Source organism: Cicer arietinum, chromosome 4, assembly GCF_000331145.2.
Source record: "Cicer arietinum cultivar CDC Frontier isolate Library 1 chromosome 4, Cicar.CDCFrontier_v2.0, whole genome shotgun sequence".
Taxonomy (NCBI): Eukaryota; Viridiplantae; Streptophyta; class Magnoliopsida; order Fabales; family Fabaceae; genus Cicer; species Cicer arietinum.
Window position 1 is genome coordinate 11,481,522 of NC_021163.2, and position 23,008 is coordinate 11,504,529.

At 30.0% G+C, this 23,008-nt stretch overlaps 2 protein-coding genes across 2 annotated transcripts; one reads left to right on the top strand and one right to left on the bottom strand.

The window, feature by feature from the left end:
* The first annotated feature begins 1,510 nt into the window (after window positions 1–1,510).
* LOC101498492 (eukaryotic translation initiation factor 5B) lies at window positions 1,511–11,429 on the top strand. The gene is given in 13 exon segments (XM_027333742.2): window positions 1,511–4,065; window positions 5,534–5,776; window positions 5,779–6,005; window positions 6,097–6,204; window positions 6,296–6,396; window positions 7,834–7,924; window positions 8,033–8,143; window positions 8,218–8,283; window positions 8,657–8,716; window positions 8,839–9,396; window positions 10,193–10,312; window positions 10,608–10,727; window positions 10,841–11,429. Coding segments are annotated over 13 exon segments (4,113 nt in total). The 5' UTR covers window positions 1,511–1,823; the 3' UTR covers window positions 10,907–11,429.
* Window positions 11,430–15,531: 4,102 nt separating this feature from the next.
* Window positions 15,532–16,299, bottom strand: LOC101498840 (vacuolar iron transporter homolog 2-like). The gene has a single exon (XM_004496427.4). The coding sequence runs from the start codon at window positions 16,211–16,213 to the stop codon at window positions 15,551–15,553; it is 663 nt and encodes a 220-aa protein (XP_004496484.1). The 5' UTR covers window positions 16,214–16,299; the 3' UTR covers window positions 15,532–15,550.
* Between the last annotated feature and the right edge of the window lie 6,709 nt (window positions 16,300–23,008).

Here is a 23,008-nt window from a genome sequence, read left to right on the forward strand (position 1 = left end):
GATTAATAAAATATATATTTATTACTAAGAAAGATGTTAACAAAAAATAATGTGTTGCATTATTTCTCAGCGGGTGAATGTGTCTTTATTAATTGATCAAATTTCCTATATATGTGCCTACTAAATAGCACCACTAATAAAAATAATTTTATAAATGATAAAATAAATTTAATAATAAAAAAAAGTACTTTGAGAAATCGGTGTAGTAGGATCCGATTTGTCTTCCTTAGTTAAAAAAAAAAAAAATTAAATTGAAAAAATGTAAGGGTCTAAACCGACTTCTCAAGGCAATTCTATAAAATGAAAAAAAAGATGGTAGTTTGATATTTAATTAGAGATTAATGGTAGTTTGATATATATATATATATATATATATATTTTATGGTAAAACAATAAAAGCCTCTAAAATGCACTTCTTTTTTATACTGGTGTTCATGACTCAGAAAATGTGTTGACACTAGGACTATTTGTTTTTCTAAGTGTCATCCTACTACTAAAAGCAGAAGCTATTAGATTGCTTCAAGCAATAAATTTAATTAATGGTTTTGGTTTTGATAAAGTGATCCTTCAGATGGAATGTAAGATAGTAGTAGATGTAGTTAAACAATTAATCTAAAGATAGACTAATCACAGTTACACGTTATTTTAGGTGACAACCTGATTTTTAACTACTACTTCAAACTTTAATGTGATGTTTATTTTAGGGGAAATTTGTTTTATGGCTAATCCTTGCAATTTTTATCAAACTCTATATTGTATTTATCCTTTAATTTTTATCAAAATGAACTGATTTTCTTAGCAAAAAAAATGTGGAATGATAATACTTTCGTTTAAAAATGTAATGACTGGTTTTATAAGATAATTTTTTTTAAAAGAAATAAAGTTTGTAATGGCTGATTTTATATTCTAATTTAATTTACATACATTTGTTTTTCATATAAAACATCTAATATCGTGAAATGAACACTGGCGTTCCAATTTACATAAATATAATAGAAGTAATCAGTCAAAAAAAGATAAAATTTTAGGTCAAATTTCTTTAGTCAGGGTCATCATGTTCATTGCTAATAAGATGAAAAAATATTCAAAAAGTTATAAAAAAGGTTCACTTCCAAAAGTAATTTTGCTTCACAAGATATTAGTATATAAAATTTAAATAATAAACACATATTATAGATGGATTTAATTTGTAATCAAATTATTTATTTTTATGTAAATATTTGTAGAGACTTACGTAAGTATTTGTAGAAATGTTTCTGACAATAAGATAGCAAAATAACAATGTATAAGTGGAGAAATTTAGCACCGTTGCATTTTCTAGACAAGAAGATGTATATATAATTTTTACATTGTTATAATAATATATAATAATTAATTTCTCTCACAACATATACGTAAAAAAGAAAAATATTTTGAAAAGTAAAGATAAATTGTTTTTGACCAAAAAAGTGAAGATAAATTTAGTATGTATCTTTTAAATAATAAAACATAAAATAAAATAAAATAAAATAAAAGATAAATAAAAAACACAGAGAAGTAGAATACAACCCTAGATTCTTCGGTTTTGTGTTATTGTTCTTCTTCTTCTTCTTCGATATACTGTGTTTGTGTCTTTGTGACATTATATTCTTCTTCACCGCCGCTCCTACCGTTCTTTCTTTCCAATTTTCGTATACATCGATTCTAACTGATCAGATTTTTTTTATTTAAATTTCTCTTTCGTGCATCCAAACACGAATCTCGCCTTTTCCTTAAAAATCCTTGCGAATCGATCCAATTACTCGTGCTTTGTTACTACGCACGCGAAAACCCTAATCTGAAACATGGGGAAGAAGAAGCCATCAGTACGCGACGAAGATAATCCTCCGCCGCAAGCCGGTGGTGGGAAATCAAAGAAGAAGGCTCCTGTCATCGACGACGACGAATACGCTATCGGAGTCGAGTTCTCCGAGGAGCAACCGGTGGCGGCGGCGGAAGAGAAACCGGGTAAAAAGAAAGGTAAAAAAGGTAACTCTAAATCTGTACAAGCTAAAAATAATGGTGATGATTTTGATGATGATAATGATGATGTGAGTGAAGTTGTGTTTGCTGGGAAGAAAAAGGGGAAATCGAAAAAAGGTAGTGGTGGTGGAGGAAGTGTGTTCGCTGCTGCGGCTAGCTTTGGTTTGCTTGGTAGTGATGATGATGACAATGGTGATGAAGAGAAATCGGAGTTAACTGCCGATCAAGACAGCGATGAGGATGAACCAGTTGTTAGTTTTTCGGGGAAGAAGAAGGCGTCGAAGGGTTCAAAGAAAGGGGGAGGTAGTTTGTTTACTGCCTCTGCTTTTGATGCAATAGATGAGGATGATGATGACAATGGTGTGGAAGAGGACGAACCTGTTGTTGTTTTTTCGGGGAAGAAGAAACCTTCAAAGGGTTCCAAGAAAGGAGGTGGAGGAGGTAGTGTGTTCAGTGCATCGGCTTTTGATGTAATTGATGATGATAACGAAGATGATGAGAAGGATGAGAATGATGTTGATGAACCGGTTGTTGCATTTACGGGGAAGAAGAAGTCTTCAAAAGGAAGCAAGAAGGGTGGTTCTTTGTTTTCAGCTGTTAGTTTTGATGAGATTGATGATGGAGAGGAGGAGAATAAGAATGAAAAGGTAGATGATGAAGAAGATATTGGACCAATCACGTTCTCTGGTAAGAAGAAGAAGTCATCCAAGTCTTTGAAGAAGGCGGTTATTCCTGACGAGGATAGTGTTTCTGTGTCCGAGTCTGCTAAAGGTGGCAATGACAAGGATGATGGTGATGATGTTTCGTTAGTTGCATTTACTGGTAAAAAGAAGTCCTCTAAAAAGAAGAGTGGTAATGCTGCTGTCAAAGCGACTGATGAAGTTGGGTTTGGAAGTGAAAGTGTAGATGCTGTTGGGGCTGAGTTACCTAGTGGTGGAATTAGCAATAAAAATGTTGACAATGGTAATATAAATAAAAGTGAAGAGGTCACTGAAACTTCAAAAAATAAGAAGAAGAAGAATAAGAAGAGTGGGAGAACTGTTCAAGAGGAGGACGATTTAGATAAGATTCTCGCAGAGCTTGGCGAGGGTCCTCCTACAGCAACACCTGCTGCTCCTCCGCAGCAGGAGGATAAGGTTCAGCCTGCTCCTGATGTAGGTTCTGCCCCTGATGTTTCAGGGGAAAAGGAAGGAGAAGAGGATACCGTAGAGTCAGCTGCTGCAAAAAAGAAGAAAAAGAAGAAGGAAAAGGAGAAGGAGAAGAAGGCAGCTGCTGCAGCAGCAGCAGCAGCTGGAAGTGCCCAAGTAAATGAAACTGTAGAAGTAAAAGCCGAGATAATTGAACCAAAGAAGAATGATTTGAAGTCCAAAGCAGCTGACAAGAAATTGCCAAAGCATGTTAGGGAGATGCAAGAGGCACTGGCTCGTAGAAAAGAGGCAGAAGAAAGAATGAAAAGAGAAGAGGAAGAGAAGCAAAGGAAAGAAGAAGAGGAGCGACGAAGGCTAGAGGAACTTGAGAGACAGGCAGAAGAGGCTAAACGTAGAAAGAAGGAAAAAGAAAAGGAAAAACTCCTGAAAAAGAAACAAGAAGGTAAATTGTTAACTGGTAAGCAGAAAGAAGAAGCCCGACGTTTGGAGGCAATGAGGAGGCAGATTCTCAATAGCACAGGAGGTGTGACTCTTCCTGCTGGGGACATTGGTCCACCAGCCAAAAAACCTATTTATCAGACAAAGAAGGGGAAAGCAACTAATCGAAATCAGAATGGTGCTGCTGCTGTCAAGACAGAAGAAACTGTTGAAGCAAAGGAAACTACCACCGATTTGGATTCAGAGGAATCAAAAAAGGTTGAAGAAGTAGAGTCGATGCAGCCAGAGGTCAAAGTCGAAGTTCCTGAAGCTGTCAAAGAGGATGAAGTTGAAGATGATGATGATGAATGGGACGCAAAAAGCTGGGATGATGTCAATCTGAATGGTAAGGGTGCATTTGCTGATGAAGAAGTTGACTCAGAGCCTGAACAGATTGTCAAAAAAGAGATTAAAAATGCGGTAGCTGCTAAAAATGCTGGTGAGATTTGCATTTTATTGCTGTTTTTTTCTGCAGGGTTATGCTTGAAATTTGTGTAACTGTTGAAAAGAACAAAGTTGGCACCATAGCAATCTGGGGCCCTATGCCCTACAGAGGCAAAGTGCTAAAAATCTAATTGCTTCTTGTTTTTTCCTGACTAGCATAAGAAATATATGAACTTGCTTTTGTGGTAGAATTAGAATTAAAATCTCAGAAGTAGAAACTGATGCAACTTTAGAATATTTTTAGGTTGACTTAGTTTGGGAATTTTTATTCTGCTGGCAAGTGTTCAAATTTTTTGCCATATTAATAATGTAGCCTAATGATATCATGTGCTACAATGAACTCGTAAATTATTTTGTGGTGCTACTGATTGCAACAATCGATATCAAACATGGAACTCTGACAGCATGATGCATTTTTCCTGCTCTAATGATATCATGTGCTACATATTAATAATGTAGCCTAATGATATCATGTGCTACAATGAACTCGTAAATTATTTTGTGGTGCTACTGATTGCAACAATCGATATCAAACATGGAACTCTGACAGCATGATGCATTTTTCCTGCTCTAATGATATCATGTGCTACATATTAATAATGTAGCCTAATGATATCATGTGCTACAATGAACTCGTAAATTATTTTGTGGTGCTACTGATTGCAACAATCGATATCAAACATGGAACTCTGACAGCATGATGCATTTTTCCTGCTCTAATGATATCATGTGCTACATATTAATAATGTAGCCTAATGATATCATGTGCTACAATGAACTCGTAAATTATTTTGTGGTGCTACTGATTGCAACAATCGATATCAAACATGGAACTCTGACAGCATGATGCATTTTTCCTGCTCTAATGATATCATGTGCTACATATTAATAATGTAGCCTAATGATATCATGTGCTACAATGAACTCGTAAATTATTTTGTGGTGCTACTGATTGCAACAATCGATATCAAACATGGAACTCTGACAGCATGATGCATTTTTCCTGCTCTAATGATATCATGTGCTACATATTAATAATGTAGCCTAATGATATCATGTGCTACAATGAACTCGTAAATTATTTTGTGGTGCTACTGATTGCAACAATCGATATCAAACATGGAACTCTGACAGCATGATGCATTTTTCCTGCTCTAAATATACCAACAATCTGTAGTTATACACCAACAATCCATAGTTCTATTTTCTTCCTTTGCATATGTTTTTGTCCTTCATTGATTGTAAACCAGCAAGTAGTAGGTCTCCCTGTAGCTTATCGGTTTGACCAAACTTCTGTGTGTATTAAAAGGCCCAATGGTGTTTGATTGATCTACCCCCTCGCCTAGTGGGATAAGACACGGTGTTTGACATATACTTCTTTTTACCTTGTAAAACTTAATCTTTTAATTGTTAACTACTTTTCTGTTCATTTGAATTTCTTTGCTATTCCTCCTACACAACAGGTGCTGCAAATAAAACTCTTTCAAAGCCTGTGGTTGAAGAAGTTGAAGATAGGAAACAAGCCAAAGTTGTGGTTGAGGACAAAAAGAAAATCCACGATTCACAACAGTCTGCCGTTCCTCCTAAGCCGAGTGATGGGAACCTCCGTTCCCCAATTTGCTGCATCATGGGTCATGTGGATACTGGCAAAACCAAGCTTCTGGATTGTATTCGAGGTACCAATGTTCAAGAAGGTGAAGCTGGCGGTAAAGAACTAAGGAACTGAAAGCTGACGCAACACTGAAAGTTCCTGGTTTACTGGTTATTGATACCCCAGGCCATGAATCGTTCAATAACTTAAGGTCTCGGGGTTCTGGTCTATGTGACATTGCAATTTTGGTTGTTGACATTATGCATGGCTTAGAGCCACAAACTATAGAATCACTCAATCTATTAAAAATGAGGAACACAGAATTCATTATTGCATTGAATAAGGTGAGTATTCCACTTTTATGAGGTACTGCCTCCTATATATGTTCTTTACAGGTTGCTCAATTATGTTTGCACTGTTCTTTCAACATTGCAGGTTGACAGGCTTTATGGCTGGAAAGCATGTCGCAATTCTCCAATTCGTAAAGCAATGTTGCAGCAGACTAAGGATGTCCATAATGAGTTTAATATGAGGGTCACTCAGGTAGTAAAAAATTCTTCTTTTTTATTTGTAAGTTGGGGCAGATTGTTTTTGTTGATGTTTGCCATAGTAATTTTTCTTGTTTCACTTCTAGATTGTCACTCAGTTCAAGGAACAGGGGCTAAATACTGAGTTGTATTACAAAAACAAAGAAATGGGAGAAACATTCAGCATCGTACCTACAAGTGCACTAAGGTAACTGTGTAGCCTTGTAGCCATAATACTTTCTCACCCCCCCTTCTATGTGAAACACGTTTTTTTTGGGTTGGTAATTGACACAATAGCTGGTTTTGGAGCCCATTATCTGTTGGGTCTTTCCAATTCTTTATGTGGTTAGAGTGGCCTTGAAATCATGGTATTCTTGGATATAATTAATGTATAGTTTGTCATTTAGAACCACGAAAATGGGTGAATCATGCTTTTGTAACCTATTCGCTGTTCTTATTCCTGAATCCATTTAGGATTTGTTTGGTTTACAATGAGGGGAGGGGCTAATTAACTTTATATGCCCTTGTAGGCCCACTAATAGTTATAGGTTTATTAGTTATTTACGGTAGAAGTAGCAGAATGGGACAAGTGGAAAAGAGTGAGGGAGACGATTCTAGAATCAGCGGAGGAGAGGCAGAATTATAAGTAAGAGGAGAGGTGTAATCGAAAGACATGAAAGGAACTAGGAAGTGGTTATTGGGGATTAGGTTGAGCAAATAAAGTTTGTCTGCTCTTGTTCAGGAGTGCTCTAATTTTTGTAGTTTCATTTCTCTTTTCAATCCTGTAAGTGTCTCAGTTCCATTTATTTCTGTGTTCCCTTTATTGTCTGGTTTAACACAATACAAAAGTGATTCTCTGGTTGTAAGGAGCATTTTTCCACTTATATTACTTTACATTTCAATCACTATTTGGTTCCTATCAGTTACATTTTATGTAAGGATATTTTCATCGGTCAATTTAAATTTGTATAAACCTGTCTTCTTTCCCTTCCAAATCCCCCAAAACCGTAGAGCCAAAATGGAGTCGAGAGATTTTACCCCCCTCCCCTCCATTTTATCCCAACCAAACACCATGTTAATGTTCCAAATGGGGTAATGCTTTTATTCCAGCATCCACAATTCAAACCTGTGACCTTTTAGTCAAATCAAAACAATTCCAACAACATTTGTGTCGAGGCGATAACATACGTAATCTTTAGTAGTGTTGATGTTAGGATATTGAATTGTATTTACTTTTGTAACTTTAAATGGTATTGATGACAATGTAGGCAATAACTTACAATATTGTCTCCATTTTTGAGGTTTCTGCACTTTACATCTTGTATTTTGTTGGTTCGAGAGAAGTTTCTACTTTTTGTGCTTCTTCTTTAGCATATTCACCATCATTAGGAGGAGGTGTCTTTGACAGTTTCAAACATTCCAGTGTGTTTCAGAACATCTCAACCTTATTTTAAGCTTCCAAAACTGTACCCAACCTGTTTGAGCTCTACCTGAAATCATCCAAAATATGGTGATTTGGTAGGAGCAGATGCTGAACTCCAAATATTTGTTTTCGGGTGAAAACCATTGATATATTTATAGCCAATAATCTGCTTAATACTTTGTCGGTGATTTTGTACTGATGTTTTAGTATTTGATATTTCAGTGGTGAGGGAATCCCAGATATGTTACTATTATTGGTTCAGTGGACCCAAAAGACCATGATTGAGAAACTTACATACAGTGATGAAGTGCAGGTTAGCCCTATTTTCATTTCACATAATATTGAAGTGGTTGAACGCTTAAATGCTTCCTGTTCATTTAACAATAGAGACCTAATTGTTATATTTGACTGTGGCTACCAGTGTACAGTTTTGGAAGTCAAGGTTATTGAAGGCCATGGAACTACTATTGATGTTGTTTTAGTTAATGGTGTTCTTCACGAAGGAGATCAAATAGTTGTATCTGGAATGCAGGCAAGCATCTAAGATTCTAACTACATGTATTAATACTTGCTTTCTGCTTGTGACTAATAAAGTTTATAATATAGGGTCCAATTGTTACGACAATTCGAGCTTTATTGACACCTCATCCAATGAAGGAACTTCGTGTTAAGGTACTGTTTATCTTCTGCATTTGATTATTTTATTTTACTATCACATTTGTTGCTTGATAGGAAAATTATAACTTTGGTCCATAACTATCTACTGTGCATGTGGATATGAGACTCTTTTGGCCTTGGTTAATATTACTTGTATTGGTTTGGTTCTAAAGTATGGTTTGGGTGGGAAAAAGGCATGTAGAAATTTGAGTGGGTGCAGATGATAAGTAAATTGTTGGAAGATTAGGAAATGATTATGAGATTCTTAACATTATGTTAAACATGAGGGGATGGTAAACACCCTCTTTGTCAGAGGGGTCTTTGACAGAGGAGCTGTATTCTGTTGTTTAGTACGTCTTCTATCTAAGTAATGGTTGTCTACTTTCAGGGATCATATATCCATCACAAAGAAATCAAAGCTGCGATGGGTATCAAGATCACTGCCCAGGTACTTACGGATATTGATCTGCCTTCTTTTATGCCAGTTTTATGTTTTTCTTCAATTTTATTTATATTATTATATATGTATAGAGAATCAGAGATTTGATAAGATTTCCTTTTATATTTCAGGGACTTGAACACGCTATTGCTGGTGCTAGTTTATATGTGGTGAAGCCTGATGATGATTTGGAATATATTAAAAAAGCGGCCTTGGAAGATGTGGAGTCAGTCTTGAGCAGGATTGACAGGAGTGGTGAGGGTGTTTGTGTCCAGGCATCTACCCTTGGCTCATTGGAAGCATTACTGGAGTTTTTGAAAACTCCAGAAGTGAATATTCCTGTTAGTGCTATAAGTATAGGTCCTGTACATAAGAAGGATGTGATGAAGGCCAGTGTAATGCTTGAAAAGAAACGAGAGTATTCTACTATATTGGCATTTGATGTCAAAGTCACCCCTGAAGCTAGGGAACTTGCAGAAGAATTGGGTGTAAAAATTTTCATCGCCGATATCATTTATCATCTATTTGATCAATTTAAGGCTTACATGGACAACATTAAGGAGGAGAAAAAGAAAGAAGCTGCTGATGAGGCAGTCTTCCCATGCGTTCTGAAAATCTTACCAAATTGTGTCTTCAACAAGAAGGATCCGATTGTTTTGGGAGTTGATATCCTCGAAGGCATTCTAAAGGTACCATTTTTAATTCAGATGATATTTTTTTGATGTGGTTGCAATTTTTGTGATGAATGGCAGTTTTCAATGCATACGATTTGTATTGCTTGGGGTAAAGTCAACTGTTGTATTTTAGTGTTGCACCTGTATTTGAGAAAGGAATTAGCAATTGTATATTTTTGTCCCTTGGATAAGTTTTGGCTGCTACTGTTAAAATGGGGAGGTGAAACTTTTGGAATGAAAATGTTGAAAGATTGAAATTGGTGTGCAACTTATCCTCCATCCTACTAATGTGAATTTCACCATGTACCAAGCTACAAGTTGTGAAAATGAAAACCTTTGGTTGCATTTTGCATGTTCCCATTCGAAAAGTTGGTGTGTAATAATTAATATGTAGTCTTTAAGTTGGTGGAAGATTTTCCACTATTAGAATTGTATTTTGTTTGCTATGGTACATTCAAGAGACTGGTGGAATTGAATAAACTGACAAAACTAAATGTGGAACTGGAATCTTGTGCTTGACCCTCAATGTGTATGCTACATGGGTTATCATCCAATTCTTCTATATTTTCACATTAAAAAATGGTTGAGAGCTTTATTTAATTTTATTTTTGCCAGAATGGTTTCTACTGTACTATATTCTATCCAGTAACCACCGTTTAATTTTATCAAAATTTTGGTTGTGTTCTTGTTTATCAGACTGGTCTTGAAGTCAATTTCTGGGTTATGGTGTTAATTAGGGTCATGATATGTGTGGTGTGCAAAAAATTTGTTTGGTTTTTTAAACTTGCATCTAATATTGTCTACTTTACAGATTGGAACTCCAATTTGTATTCCTTCCCAAGAGTTCATTGATATTGGTCGCATTGCCTCCATTGAGAATAACCATAAACCAGTTGATTATGCGAAGAAAGGGCAGAAAGTGGCCATTAAGGTATGTGCTTGCATTAAAGTTAGATTTTACATAATGAACGTCTCTGAACTCACAAAGTTATCCCCAATAAAATGAATTTGATTTTGAGATATGGATTAAAAATGACCTTTATACCTATATAATTGTGCGAAACAATGAAAAGGAAAAAATGATTGTAGCAATAGAAAAGTGATGATCCATTTTCACTGATTTACATGTGGTTGATCTTTAGATTTAGTTATTGAGAAGGAGGATAAATAAAAATGTAATGAGGTGAATAAGATAGTTTTACTGATCTGTTCAACTTGGTTTGCAGATTGTTGGCAGCAATTCTGAGGAACAGCAGAAAATGTTTGGGAGGCATTTTGAGATTGATGATGAACTTGTTAGCCATATTTCACGGAGATCTATTGATATTCTCAAAACTAATTATCGGGTAAGTCATTAATAATAATATATAAATGTATCAGTAAAACAATGCGTATATAACTATTAATGGATTTTGTTGGACTATCCCTTAAAAGTTTCACTATTGAACTATTGATATAGGATGAACTTTCAATGGACGAATGGAAGCTGGTGGTGAAATTGAAGACTCTTTTCAAGATACAATGAGACTTGATCTGTGCGGGCACTTGGTATGAAATGTTTGGTGTAATGCCCAACTTTGAAGGATTTTGAAGGATTTATGCAAGGATGTGGTTCGGTAGACCAAAGATTCGACGCAATGATACAAAGCGTTTAATATGGACAGATGACTTTGTACAAGAAACTCCCATGCACTTGCGGCTGGGAACATCTGGCCAAAAAGGTTAACTGTCAAGGACAACAATGTCCAAATTTTGTGATTTACTATACAAATCTGTGGTATACATGGAAGCAAATAAGAGTTTAAGTTGCAATTGTTTGCTGAGGGAAAACATTCACGGGCATATTTATCTTGTGACAAACAAAATTGTTCACTTACGGTTTCCGTACTGTGTACAAATTTTTTCAATTTGTTGCCGTGGCATGGTATTTATCGCGAGTTATGCATCTTTTGATGGTCCCTGCCGAGCATTTTGGTTGTGGAAACAGCATGAATATGTATACTTGTTTGGATATGAATATGTATTCAAATGTTTCAGCAAATTTTCCACTTCGACGTTCCATTTTTTATGCATCTTTATAGTGCTGTAAGAGCTCTGGACCTTTGCTCCTTATCACAAAAGTAGGATGCTTTCTATATTCGAATGATGATATTTCTATCCTGATAAAGTTAGATCAACTTAATATTAAATAATTTAGGGAAATATCGTAAATGGCGGCTTTCCCTGTGTAAATTGTTGAATATGCAGAGGCATAAATGAAAAAGGCTTTTGTTAGGTGTTTTAATGGCACTTGTTAACAAGCATAAAATGGAAGGTTTATATTGAAAACAAAATTTTATATTTTTAAAGAGTAGAAATTAGAAAGCACAACTTTACTTGAATATTTCTATTTCTTCGGGAGTTTCCTGTTTTTAGGAGAAGCTAGATTACAGTCATCGAAAAATGTTGATGACTCACCAATTAATAACCTTTGAAAATTTATCTCGTCAAAAGAAGAATCTTGTTAATTTAGGTACATAATACAGTGGAAATTTTAGAAAATAACACAGATGAAATGTCTTGTACTTAGAGGGGAGTAGTCCAGGTTAGCAGTAAGTTTAAACAATATTGTTAGTTTTGTTATTATTAGAAGGAATAACTTATCTTGGTTAAATTTTTCAGATAGGGTTGGTCTGTATAGCTTCTCATTTTTTGTGAGGCTGAGTTGATATTTTCAACTCGCCACTACTTGATGGTGCGGAGTGAGATGACCTCTCTCGAATCATTAATATTTACTAATTCATAAAATATTAAAAAATACATGTTTCAGTTTCATATTTTTAATAGTTTGTGAATTGGTGGATGTATTTATTTTTTACTTAGTTTTTTTTTGTTGGTGTATTCTATATTTTTTTATTATTAATCTTGAATGTTTCAACGATAATTTTTATATTTTTGTTAGTATTGTTGGTTTTATATTTAGTTTTTACATATTTTTTATATAGTTTTTGTGGATTGATTGAGTAATAAATTTATTTTTAAAATTTTGACGGGACAATCAGCCTTAAAAAGAGTGAAATTTTTAACCCTTCAACCCAAGTTAACACGCAATGTCTTGGTTTTTTTAAAAGGAATTAATGATAGGAGAGAGAGGGAGACGGCGTGGTAACCCGTTTTACAATTCCTAATTTCTAGAACATATTTTTTTTTGGGACAAAAATGCATATATTGACTTTTTTTTAAAAAGCATATATTGATTTTAGGTTAAGTTAATAATCTTTAAAAAACTTGTCTAGCAACTAGGGATTAAAATTATATCAGCTCTTAAATATATAATATTAATTGTGAAAATTTTAAGAAAATTAACAATAAATATTGAATAGTTAGTATTATGCTTTCAGGTTTATCCTTCACGGTATTTATTTTTTACATATTGGTTATAAATTACAACCTAAAATAATTAGAAATATTTTAAGTAAAAAAAAGAATAATCGGCGATATTTTAATAAAAAAATAAAAAATGCAAAGATGTGTTATAAAGAAGAAATAAATTTCTCTTACTAAAAACATTTAGGAACAAAAATAATATTAAAAAATAATTTTAATAAAGAAAAATGTTTGTACTTAAAACTTTTTTAAAAATTCAATAATTTATATATAAACAATCTTCTTTAGTAATGGCTTATTTTGAGGGTGGATGTTATATATTGTTGTTCAAAACTCCTAATAATATTTTGGATTTAATATATTCTTAATGTTTGTGAAATTTTCAAAATTGGATATAAGTCTCTACAAAAATATCTAGTTTTAGTCCATTGAAAATATAATATATTGCATTTTAATATTTCTCACCTGTGATTAAAAATATATTTATCTCTGATTTTAATCACTATTTGTAGTACAACATTGTTCTTAATTAACTAATAGATAGGCTAAATTACATTCATGGTCCCTTAACTTAATTTCAGGTAACGTTTTAGTCCTTTATTTTTTTTTTCTTCCCGACTTAGTCCTTTATTTTAATTTTAAGTGACAATTTGATATTTTATGTTTTAAAATTTCAACAATGATATCCTTTTTTATACAAAAATTCAAAAAAAAATTCAATCAAAACTCATAAAATTAATTATATTCTTCAATATAATACAAATTTCATCAAATTCGTAACGCAAATCTTCAAATAAACTCATATTTTCATACTTTATTTGATATTTTTAGGAATAAAGGACTAAATCGGGAAAAAAAAAGATAAAGGACTAAAACGTTACCTGAAATTAAGTTAAGAGACCACATATGTAATTTAGCCCTAATAGATATTACCCCTATTTCAAAGAGAAGAATCTCGTTAAATAAATCACATTAATTAAAAAAATTATTAGTAGTATTAAATTTACTAATAATTATTTTTAAATTTATTCTAAGATGAGAGAAATAATTTATTTCGGTCAGCGAAGTATTTAATTTTGAAAAAATTATTTCTGTATCATAATATTTATTATTAGTTAGATAAAAATATAATATAATCAAAATTGTTTTAGTATAATAATAAATATGTAGTTGAACTAGTATACATCTGAAAACAATCTTTAGACACATACAGAACTATATAGAACTGTCAATTTGACAAGTCTCCTATTTATTGGTTCCAGCCTACATGTTGGAGGGGTCAAAAAGTTTTATAATTTAAAAGGCCCCTAAAAAGAAGACCCCTAAAATTTTGTGGGCTTAGTGGGCCTATAGACCCAAGTTTTTAAAAAAAATCAATTTTTGTTTGAAAAAAAATTTGACAATATTTTTTTAATTTTTTCACCGATAAAAGTATTTCTATTTTTTTTATAAAAAATTATTTACAATTTCTTTTTGAATTTTTTTTTGATTCGAGAAGAAAATTGATTTTTTTCGAGAAATTTTTATTTGTTTTTTCACAAATTTTTTTGAGAATTTTTTTTTTTTCGATATTTTTTCGAAAAAAGTAAATATCGAAAATTTTTCAAGAAAAAATCTCAAAATATTGGAGACCTATAAGCCTCATTAGCCCCCTCTCTTAAGCCCCATGAAATAATGGGCCGGGATTTAAAAAAAATTATTTTAATAAGAGCCTAATATTATGAGTTTTTTAAAAAAAAAATGAAGGGACTTAGAGGTTGGAAACTTTTTTGACAGCTCTAATCACACATACAATTAAAAGATTTTTTTTTTTGTTTTGGAAAAACTAAGGACACATAACTTTGAAGACTAATCCTTTAAACTAACTACAATAAAAATAAGAGGATGAATTTTCTTAACATATAATTTCTATACATATTAATTCGAAATCGAATTCTTAACAACTAAATAATTAAGAGACTCAAATTTCTATAAACTTCTCCTACATCGTGGTAGAAAGTTTTTGCCGTATTATATATCCATGCACAAACTTTTGGCCATATTATATATCCATGCACTATATTTCAATGAAAAATACATCATACATAAAAAAGATCATTACATGTATATATATAAAAGGTTTTGACAACCTCATTAATCTTTATGCTTATTACTTATACAAAGCCAACTTTCATCTATATAACTCACCTCATTTCTTCCAAAAACATTAAAAATAATGAGGAGAATTGAGATAATTAAAACACATAAAGTAGTACATATATATATATATATATATATATATATATATATTATCTTAATAATGGTATATATTATTCGACTTAAAAACTTATATTTTACCAATTAGTCTAACAAATAACTACAACAAATTAACAATATAATTAATAATGCCATAAACTTGTTGTCCGGAGGCTTTTTTCTTTTGTCTAGTAAATGTGTTCTAGGCCTAAAGTTGTTGGCTTTTGTGGCTTGACTTTGGACTGGTCCTATAGGCTAAACATACATTAAATCATTGTAAAGATTTATTTTTTTACAAGAATTATTGTAAATATTTATGGTTCTTTTTTACTTTGCATTGGTGGACTAACACGTCAATTATATCATAAATATTTTTTTATAAGTTTTTGTAAACTGTTGATGAGGTGGGTATGTTTCTTTTGAATGGTTGGTTATTTACAATATTAAAAAAAATCATTATCAAATTTTTTTGTTTTTATAAAACTTATTTATTTTAATAATATTCATAATTATTTATTATTTCAACTTACTTATTTTCTTTTTTATATATATATATATAATTAATAAACTAAAGGCCACTTGAACCAATCAACTTAGTTAGCCCAAAAGTTATAGCCATAGCAAACCAACCTCCAAACAAGACCCTCAAACAAGACTTCAAAATTGGAGCTTTACCCAACAGTGCCCCAAACAAACCAAAAACCACCAAAGCAAAACTCACAGCTCCTAAAACAACTCCTATTCTTACCTTATACCCTTTTATAAAAGATGCTGCAAGAAGTGGCACCATTGCACCTATTGAAAATGCTAAAGCTGAAGCTGCAGCAGCTTGTAAAGGGTTTGGTAAACTCTCTTTTTCTTCTTCTTCTTCATCATTATTATTACCCCTTTCATTGTCTCTTTTTAATTGAGCTACTTCAATGTCAAGTTGTGAATAAACAGAGACAAATTCACCTATTGCCATGCTACAAGCACCAGCTACAAGACCAGCAAAACCTGACAAGATCATGGCTTTTATGTCTTGTTTTACAGCTCCTACACCCATCATTAGTGATGCTGTTGAAACTAAACCATCATTGGCTCCTAAAACAGCCGCTCTTAGCCATTGAGATCGTTTCGAGTAATCGAAATCGTTGCTTTCGATCTCTAGTGTTGCATGTTGTTCATGGTTATTATTGTTTGGATGGACAAATTTTGTTTGGTTGATTGATGAATTATTGTTTGATTCCATGAAAATAAAAAGTTAAGTTATTTGAGGAAAATATCTTATTTAGAAGAAGATGGAATGATGAGAGTGTGGAGGACACACTCCTATGAAGGAGGGTATTTATGGATGAAATTAAAAGTGTTTTATGTGTGGAGGGAAAATGGTGGGACATTCCCACTAATCAAAAGACAAATTCTATGTTCACCAAATTCATACGGAAATACTATGTGTATATGTTTTAATAAAGTAATTTATTAAAGTGAGGAATGATTGAGGTTGTGTGTGCTCCAATGGTGACATTATAAGTTAGATAATAATGTTACTTCCATAGCGGATATGGTTTTGGAGTGTTGCATGCAGAGATCAAAATTTGAACACCAAAAGAAAGCATCTCTTTTACAAAGTTCCTATTCAATCAAAGAAAGATAGAAAATAAAGTTTTTATTTTTGACTCAATCGAAAATAAAGTTAAAGTAGTGAAAGTGGGTATGAATAATGAAAACCATCATATATCATAATCTGTTTTATATATATATAATGAACCTACCTATCAAAATGGGATGTACGTTACATGCGAATTCGAATAAAAACGGCTAAATAATCTTATTATTATTTAGGAAAGAGAATTAAAAATAATAATTTTTATTTAGGAAAGTTGAGTTAGATGATATTTTAGGAGTCAATCAATTTATATTCCATAATTGACTGTCTACTACTTATTATGGAATAAAATATAAGCAAAAATGATAATAAAAATGTTGATATATTTGATCTTAAAATTAAATTTTATTATTGAAAAAGTTTTCTCTATGATAAGTTTAATGTGCAAATATTTTTAAAATATCATTTGTATATCATCATGTATTCAACTTTTTACTTTTCACATAAATTAGTAGTATTAATAAAGTGTATGTTTGAAATAAATAATAAATGCATTTAATAAATTAAAAAAGACCTTACATTTATGAAAATTTTATTCTTTAAAAAAAAATGCTTATAATTATAATTAAGGATAAAGAGTAGCTGTTAACTTTATTCCCAAGTTTAATTATCATAACTGCTTATCAAACTAAAACTTGAGAAGTAGATGTAAATGTAGATTGAAAAAAATAAAAGAATTTAAGAAGAATGGATTGCTGAAGAGGAAAACACTACTATAGGAATAAAAAGGAAGCGTAGGGAATTGGATATAACATAACATAATTGAAGTAATGGAACAGAGTGTAGATCGCATGTACAAAGACCACCTTTGTGCATTATTAATATATCTCTGTTCCAATCAGAGACATAAATGGAAGTCTTCATTGTTTTGCTCTCCAATAACTTACTTGCATTATTTATTTTGGGTCACCACAACTCTTTGTCTCACTAAATATTATATACTAAAGTAAGTCACCAATAAAAAGTTGTTTTACTTGAATAGTGACATCCATTAATAATTGGCGTGGTTTAGTTGAATTCATAATGTCAAATAGAGATACAAAATAATAGAGCAAACATTGATAGTTTTTTTACAACAACTAAATTAAGCAGCTTTATTATAATCAAATTGATAATATCTATCATAACCTTATTATAATCAAATCGATAATTATCGCAATTTTGGTGAATAATATGTAATCATTTATATCATAAATTGTAAGTCATTAAGTTTCAGCTATATGTTTTGTGACTTCAAACTTGAGAATTCATAGTTGTATAAGGTTATGGTAATATTTATCATTTAAATTAATAACTTAATGAGTTTTAATAAATTTGATTTTTATTAAATATATTTTTTTACGATACAATGTGAAAAATTAGTATAGTGCTTTTTAAACTATAAAATAATGTTTTTTTCCTTATAAAATGATGTTGTTTAAAATATAAGGAAAGTGAGTAAATAACTTTTTGATTCACAAAAATGACAGATAGTTTATTGATTTACAAATTAAATATACTAAAACACTTTAATTTATAAATTTAATTTATAAATGTATTGTAAAAATTTTAATATTATAGAGTTGTAATAATAAGAAGATAAAATAATCCTACAATCTCAAATAATATACTCATATTTAGATCCATACTCGTGATTAAATTTTATGCTATTGACAACATTAGTTGGATTCAACTTGAATATCAAATTAGTGATTAAAACTCTATTGTTCAATAAATAGTATATAAGAGGTCTATGTGCGAATTAATTCAGAAATTTTATCTGATTGAGGCAATAAAATGGCGTATAATATACATTTATACAAAAAAATATTACTAATTCTTAAAATATACATAATTATAATGATTAAATAAATTCAAAACCCATAAAAATTTATATTTTGAAAAATGTTCAATTATTTTTTTTATCATCAACACTATCAAATATGTCAATATATATATATATATAGATATATAATAGACAATATGCTTTTAAAAATTAGAATATTTTATAGGACTTTATAAAAATAATATATTATTAAACTGATTTTTCATTTTCATGGATAGACCAGAGCTTCCATTAAATCTAGTAGATCTGTCCATGATGTCTTTCCTTTTTGTTCATTTCTAAATATGGTTTTTTTGTTGTGCTCTACTGCCAAAAAAAAAAAAAAAACTGTAATCGACACAACGTATCAAATACTATACCGGTGGAAAAATTGAATTCAACAATAGCCTTTTACATCGGAGAATATAAGATCCTATGTTAAACACTTTGCGTTTTTTTGAAGAAAACAAATACTATTAATCAATTTTCACATTACTTAAACTGGGATTCGATGTTAAAAACTTAGTTTTTAGTTTAAATTACTATTAATCACTTTTCACATCGGTGCATTTACTTGATGGAAAAAAAGTTTTTACATCGGTGTATTACTTAATCAACGAGAAAATTACATTTTTTTTAAGAAAAAAACCCTAAAATGAAACATTAATTCACTTTTTGCATTCTTGGATTCACTCGCGTTTCTCTATAACTATTAATTTTATTTTTATCGTTCTTCACCATCATCGTTTTTCAATGACCGTTTTATTATCGTCGTTGTTATACACTTAACTGTAATGTGACACAATATGCCAAATATCATTTGGTAATCAGGATGTCTTAAATTTCCCACAAGAGTAAGGGAGTGTTAGAGATTTTGTAAGGAAGACAATATTGTATTAAAATTCATCAATACTTCATTCAAAATAAAGTATAAATGAAAATAATTTAAAAAACTAACGTATTTAGCCTATACTTTTGTGAGTACTTCAAAGAAATAAAAAGTGATTGATTATAACTCCCTTGTTATTGGTGGAGAGACTAGTAATCCAAAATAAAAATGAAATATAAATTCTCTCGGTTTTTCAAAATAAATAAATAAATAATATTTTAATTTTGAGGTGTAAGATCCTTTAAATTATCACGAGTTCCAAATATGTGTTGCTTATACACCTCAAAATATAAGGAAGAAATAAAATAGAAATGAGGAAAAGGGAATAAAAGTAGAAGGATGAAAGAGAATGAACTAGAAAGAGAAAGAAGGTATGAGCCATTTTTATTGCAAAATTCAAAAGTGTAGTTAAGGCGAGGAAGAAGAAGAGGAGGAGAAATATGGAGTGCTAGAGTAGTTGGATTTCATATTGTGATTGGTATGGTTCAATTTTTGGATTTGAAATAAAAGAACTCATAAACTTGTATAGGTTTGAAAAACATTAAATAATTTCAATTTAGGATTTTTTATTTTTACATCATAAAGTTTTTGAATTACAAATCTATGTGAACTTGCCACAATAACACCAAAACAGTCACGTAATCGCTTTTTAATGGATTTGGACAAAAAAAAAATATAATGATGCACATATTTTATGACTTCAAAATATAAATATTGTGTCTTTAAGTTATAAGTTAATTGATAAATGTCAATATTATTAAATTAAATATTTTATATTAAGTTTCAATTCGAGACCTTACAGTTGTGTATAATAATTATAATATTTATCATTTCTTCTAAAACATAAAATAAATGATCAATATTGTACAAAAAGAACCTAAATGACTAATATCATATAATTAAATATCTTAAATCTTTATTACCAAAAAAATATATATCTTAAAGCTTTTTAGATTGTATTTTATCTAAGAATTAATAAATTTATTTATATGATATATAAGATAGAGTTTTAGTAACAATCAATTAAAAATTTATTTTTTAAAAAGATGAACGGACTACCAAAACCTTTTGTCTATACTTTTTTTATTTATTTATAGAGAAAATAATAAATAAACTCACACACAACTATTAAATTTCAAATTTAAATTTAAAATATAATATTTAATATAATAATATCCATATTTTTGTTAATTAAATTAAACCTTACATACTCATAATAATTCTTACGACATTATTTTTGTTTGTCAACATGTCAATAATGCAACTGTAACTGTCCAACTCTTTCAAAAGGATCAAAAGTTAGATAAGAAAAGCTCAAAATGTAAAAAGATAAAGAGAGTGTGATGGTGAAAGATGAATCTTTGCTAGCTTTTTATTTGTTTTATAAACACTGGTGGTACACTTGATATATTAAAATATTTTCACTTGTGCTTGGATTTGCGTTTAATTTTATTGATATATTGTTTTTTTTTTTTTAATATAATTGATACGTCATTATATTTTTCGTAAATGGTTTAAAAGTGAACAGATTTTGTTTGCGTGTTTTTTCTCCTTTTACATTATTGTTTTTGCTTCTATGGTGCATTCACTGCATTGTTAAATGTAAGTCTTTTGGTGAAGTTAATTGCTTTAACCAATTCTAAGTGTGGCATGCCATGTCAACACTTATATGATCAACTTTTTTAGTTATTACATATCAGCGTACACTTATGTATCAGATCTTAAGCACGAAGCTGATGTGATTCTTATTAAAACTTTCGCCAGATCTAATATATATTACATTACTATAGTTTTTTTAAGGCAAATAGAAATCTATATTTATAATATATATATATATATATATATATATAAATTAAATAAATTATGATATCTATAAACATATTATATTTTCTTTTTAATTAGGCACTCTAAATTTTTACTTCAAATAATAATCCCACAAATATTTTTCGTTAATAATTTTGGTGTATGCTTTAAAACAAATTTTTTGTATTGTCTGAATTTTTAAATGATTTTCTTTTATACATGTTTATATCATTACAAGAATCTCTTCGATAAATATTTAATTTTTTTTAATAAATGATGAATTAAATATAATTTTTAAAATAAATTTAGTGTTTAAAAAATCATATTTTGTTGAAAAATTCTAAAAATTTATAAAGAGACTTTCTATAGTGTTCTATATATTTATGAAAAATATCATCTAAAAATTTGATTGATACTCATGAGTTGACTTAAAAGTAGAGACCAAAATTGTTGATAGGAAACATTTGAGAAATCATTATATGATGAAATTTTTTAGAGAGTCTATTATAGCAAATGTTTATGGGAGTTGCTAACTTACATCCATTTGTTTTTACACCATGAATTATCAAAATTAGAATTTCAGAGTAATTTTATTTGATTAGTTAAGATTGATTATTTGAATCATTTAAATTTGAATCTCTAAGTCATAATTAGTCTATTTAGGTTACATTGAATCATTGGATCATCAAAATTATAATTTCTAAATCATGTTTAGCCTAACTAGTTAAGATTAAAATGTTGGATTATCGAATTTTAAATTTCTATATTATAATCAATCTAATTAACTAGGATTTAACCGTTGGATAATTGAAATATAAATTTTAATTCATAGTCATTCTAATTAGTAAAATTTGAACCGTCGGATCATCAAAATTAAATATGACCTAAAAATTCTAATTCCAATGAATCGACGATTCAATCTTTACAAATTATAATGACTATAACTTCGAAATTTAAATTTTAACGATTCAATTGTTTAATCTTTTAAATAAACAGACCAACTATGACTTAGGAATTATATTTTTGATGATTAAATAGTTCAATCTTAATTAATTAAAATAAATATGACTTAAAAAATTAAATTTTGACGATCAAATGATTGAATGTTAACTTAATAGACTAACTATGACTTAAAAAATTCTATTTTTGGTGATCCAACATATCAATCTTAATAAACTTAACCAATTAAATAAACTATGACTTTAAAATTATTATTTTAATAATTTAACAAATCAATGTTAACTAATTTAATAAATTATGATTCTAAAGTTTTAATTATAATGGTCCAACGATTCTATTCTGTACTTCTTCAACTAATAATTACTATATAATATATAAAAGAATAAATATTTAAGTTATATATATATATATATATATATATATATATATATATATATATATATATATATATATTATTCAGTTATCACGGTACCGATGTTTCTCTTGTGGTTTTTTTTACTTCACAGTTGTAAGTGGAATAGTCATGAAATAAAATACACTAAATGCTTCTATTGAATTATTTTATTTGTTGGGATATTTTTAATTTTTTTTTTAGTTTTGATGTAAAACTATAAATATAAAATTAAAGAGACTAAAGTGTGAGGGACCAGTTAGAAAAATCTGAAACAATATAGGGACCATATTATATAATTTATAAATTTATAAGGACCGATCTATAAATCTATAGAAACTCATGTATGTTCTTATATGTTTTATCAAGCAAAAGACTTAGAAACGCCAAGAGATGAAACATATTCCTCTAAGTCTAGCTATCGCCACAATGATAATGAAGCAACATTACTAGATACTATTCATATATTTTTATGAACTTCTTAGTTAGGTGTAGTTGTTTTGTATGTTTTGTCACTTCACTAATGTTTTA